Source organism: Hyla sarda, chromosome 3 (assembly GCF_029499605.1).
Source record: "Hyla sarda isolate aHylSar1 chromosome 3, aHylSar1.hap1, whole genome shotgun sequence".
NCBI lineage: Eukaryota > Metazoa > Chordata > Amphibia > Anura > Hylidae > Hyla > Hyla sarda.
The window spans coordinates 401,592,116-401,600,032 of NC_079191.1; the positions used below are offsets into that span (position 1 = coordinate 401,592,116).

Consider the following 7,917-nt stretch of genomic DNA (forward strand, 5'->3'; position numbering starts at 1 on the left):
TATGAGCAATAAGGAAAGTTCTCTGTTTGTATGATAACTATCTAAAGAGGAGTTTACTTTAGCATTGGCGCAACTATCTAAAGAGGAGTTTACTTTAGCATTGGCGCAACTATCTAAAGAGGAGTTTACTTTAGCATTGGCGCACCATGGTGCGCCAATGCTAAAGTAAACTCCTCTTTAGATAGTTGCGCCAATGATGCTAAAGTAAACTCCTCTTTAGATAGTTATCGTTCAAACTGAGAACTTTCCTTATTGTTTATAGCAACCAATAAGAACACTGCTTTCATATCTTAAACCGCACTGGAAACATGAAAGCTGAGCTGTGTTTAGTTGCTACCGGCAAGCAGGCTAGTGTTTATGTTAGATGGATTTTATTTGTTGGCAACAAGTAGAGATCTTGAAAATGGTGAAGGATTGAAACTGAAGGAAGTTCCCATAACATTTCTGTACAGAATGACTTAGTTTTTAAACACTTTTTTTTTAGCCCTTTAAGATGTTGCTCCACACCACGGCAATAAGGCCTAAGCTACATAGGTGTAGAATATATCATCTATGGCACAATTCAGCATAATCTAAGGTCCACCATACAGTCCGCCATTACATTTCTATCAAGTGCAGTTGAATATTGGTGATTATGGTTGCGCCGTTAGAGATCTGCCAATGAGGCTTAAGCTTAAATGTATCTGAACACAAAAAAAAAAGCATGTTAACCTTCCTGGCAAAATCTAAGACAGAGCATTGCGCCTTTGCAGGACATCATAGTAAGCATTAACTCAAGTCCATAGTGTTCCTATACGCTGGACAAAGCCTAACTCCAGTGAGTGGGTGGATCTAACGTGGCCATCGGTGCTAAGGTTATCATTGATGAGGACAATCCAGCACTTGGGGAGTTGATGGACCTAAGTGAGTTGTACCAGTCATCGTGCTGGCGGGACGGAGGGGCAGCAGAGGGTAGATGGGGATGTGTGCTGGAACACATAAATTGGCTGACAGATGATGGGGGCTGGTAACCTGTCGGAGCCATTGATGTGAATCGGGGAATATGGTTTAGTGTATGGGGATATTGATACTGGCGAGATGCTGGGGACATAGAACATACTCCAGGCATAAGGCTGCTGCAGGCGATCATGCCACTTGCTGATACAGATTTCTGGTTTGTCCTTTCATGTTTGCGGTGTTTTGCTCTTCGGTTTTGAAACCAGACCTGTAATATATAGAAAGTCAGATTTAAGTCAAATTATACTTAAAGGGGTATTCTGGGCAAAAACATTTTATCCCCTATCCACAGGATAGGGGATAAGATGTCTGATCGCGGGGGGCTCGCTGCTGAGACCCCCTGCGATCTCGTGACGGCCATCATGCCCCCTCCCATAGACATGAATGGAGGGGGCGTGGCGTGACATCACGTCCCCAGTCCAGGAAACCCAGAGGTTTCCCGAAACTGGAGATTCAGCACCCGCATAGAATGTGGTGTTCTCAGTGGGGGTCTCAGCAGAGGATAGGGGATAAAATGTTTTTGCCCGGAATACCCCTTTAACACCATTTTATGGTTATCTGGTTACTGAGTCCTATAAAAATAGATGGCCTATCCTCAGGACTTACTCACTGTTATACGATGACATTGTGCTTGTGAAAGACTAAACAAGCTGCACTGTGCTGGGGGTGATTTACAGTACACTACTATAGATGGTATGTGGGGCAAGAAGGGGTTACTGATGAACTGGCTTGGCAAGGTGCTATGTGAGCAGAAATAAATGATGATGAAGATGACAATCTAAAGGAAGGGAGAGAGTACATTCAGGAGACAGCAATGTGTACATACAGAAGTGGAAACACAAGGTACAGCTGTCCAGAACTCTATAGGTGGGCAGATATTAGAGGGAAGCCTTGATTTACCTTTCACGAACAGTATGGATCCTATATCAAAGGAAGACAGACTTTCAGAATGTACACACCCCAGGCTGTCTCTCTCTGCTACACAAAGCAGTAGGTAAGCCCTACTGCATGTGTTCTGTCTTGGTTTCTCTGTTACTAGAGACTGAATGAGTCTAACAACAGACAGTGAACAGCAAATTGTAGGGAAGTGAGACATCTAGTGGCCATGACTTTATACCTGAATTCTTGGTTAAAGGGAAACTGAAAGATGGTTCTTCCAAACTAAACCCAGTACACAGGGATATAGTGCAGGTAAACTGGATTAAACTGATGTATAACTTACCCGGATCGTCGCCGCCTCCATTGCTAATATGTGAATGTTGTCATTTGTGCAATAGAGGTGGGACATGGCCTACCCAGCATCCCCGCTTCTGCTCCTATATGCCCACCCACCTTGTGCTCACCTGGGTGAAGGGTTCCATGAATGGTGTAGCAGAATGTCATTTAGAACAAAAGGAGGCTGCTGCACCGTATTTTTCAAGCGGAATTCCGCTGGAATAGGCCCTTAAGCAGGAGCAACACTACGGAATTTGTGGCGGAAAAAAAATTCCGACCAAAGATTCCAAATGCGGTCAGCGCCAAATGAATCAGTAGGCGCTAGGACTGCAGGGATGTTGCCATCCCCATAGATGGCAATGTCTTCCGCATGGATTCCAACTTGGAAATTCTGTAGCGTAGACTGTGCAGCTGAATCCATTGACAGCAATGGGATTCTGCTACACCGGAAATTCTGTTGTGTGAACCCTGCTTTACGGTGTGAATTATTCATTCCTATTACTATGTGACCTCTACAATATTCACCTGTATTCTTGCTTCATTCAGCTTGGTGATCTTCGCCAGTTCTTCTCGACAGTATATATCAGGGTAGTGGTTCTTGCTGAAAGCTGCCTCCAAATGTTCCAGCTGTTCCTGACTAAACGTTGTGCGGTGTCTGCGCCTGGTCGGGGTTGGATAATGGGGCGGAACGTGTCTGTTTGACGATAGTAATGCGCTGCTATCTACGCTGGAGACATCCGTAAACCCTTTATACGAACTGTCAATGTCTAAAAGTAAAAAGAAAAACCTTGTTTAGCAGTGTAAAATAGCTTCACTGTCCATCTATGGCAGTGTTTCCCAACCAGGGTGCCTCCAGCTGTTGCAAAACTACAAATCACAGCATGCCCGGACAGCCTTTGGCTGTCCGGGCATGCTGGGAGTTGTAGTTTTGCAACAGCTGGAGGCACCCTGGTTGGGAAACCCTGCTCTATAGAGCTCCTTACACCCATAGAGATGATAATTTGACAATAGTAATGTTTGACGATAGTAATGCGCTGCTATCTACGCTGGAGACATCTGTAATTCCCTTATACGAACTGTCAATGTCTAAAAGTAAAGAGAAAAACCTTGTTTAGCAGTGTAAAATAGCTTCAGTGTCCATCTATGGCAGTGTTTCCCAACCAGGGTGCCTCCAGCTGTTGCAAAACTGCAAAACACAGCCTGCCCGGACAGCCTTTGGGCATGCTGGGAGTTGTATTTTTGCAACAGCTGGAGGCACCCTGGTTGGGAAATGCAGAGCTCTAGAGCTTCTTACACCCATAGAGAAGGTGATTTAAAGGGATACTCCGGTGGAAAACTTTTATTTTATTTTATTTAAATCAACTGGTGCCAGAAAGTTAAACACATTTGTAAATTACTTCTATAAGAAAATCTTAATCCTTCCTGTACTTATTAGCTGCGGAATACTACAGAGGAAATGATTTTCTTTTTGGAACACAGAGCTCTCTGCTGACATCTCTGTCCATTTTAGGAACTGTCCATAGCAGCATATGTTTGCTCTGGGGATTTTCTCCTACTCTGGACAGTTCTTAAAATGGACAGAGGTGTCAGCAGAGAGCACTGTGCTCGTGATGTCAGCAGAGAGCTCTGTGTTCCAAAAAGAAAATAATTTCCTCTGTAGTATTCAGCAGCTAATAAGTACTAGAAGGATTAAGATTTTTTAATAAAAGTAATTTACAAATCGGTTTAACTTTCTGGCACCATTTGATTTAAAAAAAATAAAAGTTTTCCACAGGAGTACCCCTTTAAAGGAGAACTCCAACTTTTTTTTTTAACCTCTGCACTCCGTGTATACATGGCAGATCTACTACTTGGAGGCAATAGAAATAAAGTCTTGTTTAATTTTAATTAAAAATAAATCATCAATTTAGCATTAGCTGTGCCTATTAATACTTTTTTGTTACTGATATTACAGACTGTAGTGTCATTTTGTTAATCGTTTTGCTATTGTTTATGAAACGCAACTGTTGTAAAATAAATATAAACGGTCACAAAAAAAAACAGCGCCTCCTGGTGGCTGAAAACTTTTAAGAACTATATTTTAGATAATACAATATTAGTGGTTGCCTAAACTGTGACCTCCGAATGTTGCAAAACTACAACTCCCAGCATGCCAGGGCCTGTCCAGGCATGATGGAAGTTGAAGTTTTGCAACATCTGGAGGGCCGCCTTTGGAGACCACTGGTTTTGTGTGATGGTGTCCCCCCCCCAACGTATGTCGCATATCTTATTATTATTCATCATTATTGCCATATTTGAAGTCTGGAAAGAATTCCCCCCCCTGGTATGGGGCAATTGGCATCAGTCTAATAAAGCTTTTTTTTTTTTTTTTTTTTTTGCCTTCCTCTGGATCAACACAATAGGGATTCAGATTGAACCTATTGGACTCTTTATCTTTTTTCATCCTCATAAAGTATGTAACATTTAAAAAGAATTACTTGTGTAAACTATTCTAAGCAATATATCCGCTTTCACCATTTACAGTGGTCCCCCTAGTTATATTATTAATTGGTTCTGGGCCGACCATAGGAAGTTAAAGCTATTTTATCTTTAGACTATAACTCTATGGAAAACTAGTAAGGGTATGTTCACACTGAGGAATTGGCGAGGAATTCTCATATAAAAATTCTGTCGCGGAATTTTAGTTTTTTTCCCCGCGCAGAATACAGGAGGAAGCTGGTTTTTATTTTGCTGGACGGCAACCACCAATTAGAAATTCCCTTTTTTTTTTTTTTTAACCAGAATTTCCGTGCGGAACTGCGTCGGGCTTTCAATGGGACAAAGACCCGGATTCCGCATGAAGAAAGAACATGTTCATTCTTCATGCGGAACGGAATTCAGCGTCGGAATTCCGCTTGCGGAAATACAGTTAAACTCTATTGGGTTTCTTCACTGCTGACTGAATTGGAGAGGAATAAGCGAGCGGAATTACTCGATTAAAGGGGTACTCCGGTGAAAACCTTTTTTCTTTTAAATCAACTGCTGGCAGAAAGTTAAACATATTTGTAAATTACTTCTATTAAAAAATCTTAATCCTTCCAGTACTTATTAGCTGCTGAATGCTAAAGAAGAAAATTCCTTTCTTTTTTGGAACACTGATGACATCACGAGCACAGTGCTCTCTGCTGACATCTCTGTCCATTTTAGCAACCATGCATAGCAGATGCATAGCAGATGTATAGCAGATGTATGCTATGGGCAGCATGGTGGCTCAGTGGTTAGCACTGCTGCCTTGCAGTGCTGGGGACTTGGGTTCAAATCCCACCAAGGACAACAATAAATAAAGCGTTATTATTATTATAATAACGTCAGCAGAGAGAACTGTGTTTGTGATGTCATCAGAGAGCATGCCAAAAAGAAAAGAATTTCCTCTGTAGTATTAAGCAGCTAATAAGTACAGGAAGGATTAAAAAAATTTAATAGAAGTAATTTACAAATATGTTTAACTTTCTGCCACCAGTTGATTTAAAAGAAAAAAGGTTTTCACCGGAGTACCCCTTTAAATTCCTCTCCAATTCCTCAGTGTGAACATACCCTAATACAATGGTCTTCAACCTGCGGACTGCCAGATGTTGCAAAACTACAACTCCCAGCATGCCCGGACAGCCGTTGGCTGTCCGGGCATGCTGGGAGTTGTAGTTTTGCAACATCTGGCAGTCTGCAGGTTGAAGACCTCTGCCCTAATAGGTCCTGAAAGAGCTTTTTAGGGGCCCTGTACAGAAGTTTTTTTTTATTTTTTTATTGAAAATAACTTTATTAGCAAGCCATCGTCAATCACATATACAATAAATAATACATTCACCATGCATAGCAAACCTGTAAAGAACAGATAGTATACCAGAAAGCCATCTGGGGTCTACAGGAGCTGCTTATCCTGTCACAAAAACATGTAGTACCGCACTGTATTGTAGAGAGGCGCTGCGAGAGCCAAAAATGCTACTGATCTGGACAGTCTATGGCATTGCATGTTAAGTATGGTTTTACATTACAGAAGAGATCATTGTGGGCGAAGCTTTATCAAAATCTATACAGAGGAAAAGTTGACCAGTTGCCCATAGCAACCAATCAGATCGCTTCTTTTATTTTCAGAGGCCTTTTTCAAAAATGAAAAAAGCGATCTGGTTGCTATGGGCAACTGGTCAACTGTTCCTCTTCATGTTTTGATAAATCTCCCTCTGTGTGTTTAATAAAATATTGTAACCTAAAGGCGTTGTAACTTTGGACCTCCAGCTGTTGAAGAACTACAACTCCCAGGAGGCACACTGGACAGAAAACACTGATTACAGACCAAACTAGAGAGAAACCGCCCTTAGGTTAGGGTGACAAGGAACAGATCCACAGCGTAATTTATGCTGCGGATCTGCTGATGACGGACCCTACAGTGTGCGTCCAGCTTGTGGTGGCAATCCATCGCTATGAGCAGACACACAGAGTTTTGAGAGTCGCCATGTGCAGTATACTCGCACACATTGCGGCTGCTCTCGGCCTAGCTCAGGGAGCAAGGGGAGCATCTCGAGATGTCTGTGAGTATACTGCACATGCGTGCGGCGACACGCAAATCACTGTGTGTCTGCTCGTAGCAGCGAATTGCTGCTACAAACAGGCAGGCACAGATGGACGCACACTGTAGGGTCTGTCATCGGCAGATCCACAGCGTAAAATACGCTGCAGATCCGTTCCGTATGACCCTACATGTAGAGGATCTACTTGTGCAGCTGATTGTGCTACCCATTTAAGTTAATGAATTAAAAAGATGCAGCAGATCCTGTACGTGTGAACGTAAGGGTGTATTCACACGTACAGTATCCTGCGCATACTTAATGCTCAGGATTTGAAGCCTCAGATTTTATCCTGCAGATTTTAATATCAACTAAATGACTGAACGCAGCTTCAAACCTGCAGCTTCAATTCCTGCGCCTCAAATCTGCGCATAATACTGTATGTGTGAACGTATCCTAAATCTTCCCGTTTATGTCTTAGTTCTTCTGAACCAGTGGTCTTTAAACTATGGCCCCCCAGATGTTGCAAAACTTGGCTGTCCGGGCATGCTGGGAGTTGTAGTTTAACAACAGCTGGAGATCCAGGTTTGGAGACCTAGGCTGTAATGGTATTTCATGATGGGCATAAAACAGCAAAAATAATAGATCCAAGTGCTAAAGAGTGTAGAACAGCATTGAGTACTGCTTGGCCAAGACTAAAAGTTCATGAACCAAAAGGCTAAATAGAAGTGGAATTGCATTTAGATTTGATTTTCTGGAAAACTTTTTTTTACATATGATTTGTTTCCTGCTGGAAAATGATACAAAAAAAATGCCGGGGATAGGATTTATAAAAGGCAACATGCACTTTTTTATATCAATAGAACGTTGGCCTGTTGAGGTAAAGTTTGGCAATTGTTTATCTTGCAGATGTTGTATTGTAATTATGTCAGTGTTTCCCAACCAGGGTGCCTCCAGCTGTTGCAAAACTACAACTCCCAGCATGCCCGGACAGCCAACAGCTGGGGCACACTGGTTGGAAGACACTGGTTTTAGAGTATGTAGCGTATACACTGCAAATGGTAAGCCGGGGATGTTAGGCTGTGTTCAAGAAAAAAAATTGTAAAAATAAGTAACTGGACACCTACGAAAATCTGCAGCATATATATATATATATATATATGTATGT

General features: G+C 42.1%; 1 protein-coding gene across 1 annotated transcript; it reads right to left on the bottom strand.

Moving 5' to 3' along the window:
* Positions 1 to 343: 343 nt before the first annotated feature.
* Positions 344 to 3,033, bottom strand: LOC130361075 (homeobox protein unc-42-like). Its single transcript, XM_056563640.1, has 3 exons — positions 3,027 to 3,033; positions 2,737 to 2,978; positions 344 to 1,204 (listed from the first exon to the last, which is right to left on the bottom strand). The coding sequence occupies exons 1-3, from the start codon at positions 3,031 to 3,033 to the stop codon at positions 809 to 811; spliced, it is 645 nt and encodes a 214-aa protein (XP_056419615.1). The 3' UTR covers positions 344 to 808.
* Between the last annotated feature and the right edge of the window lie 4,884 nt (positions 3,034 to 7,917).

Coding starts and splice junctions, on each gene's coding strand:
- LOC130361075 (XM_056563640.1), bottom strand. Junction 1,205..2,736: donor TGAATGAAGCAAGAATACAG/GTGAATATTGTA, acceptor TATATATTACAG/GTCTGGTTTCAAAACCGAAG.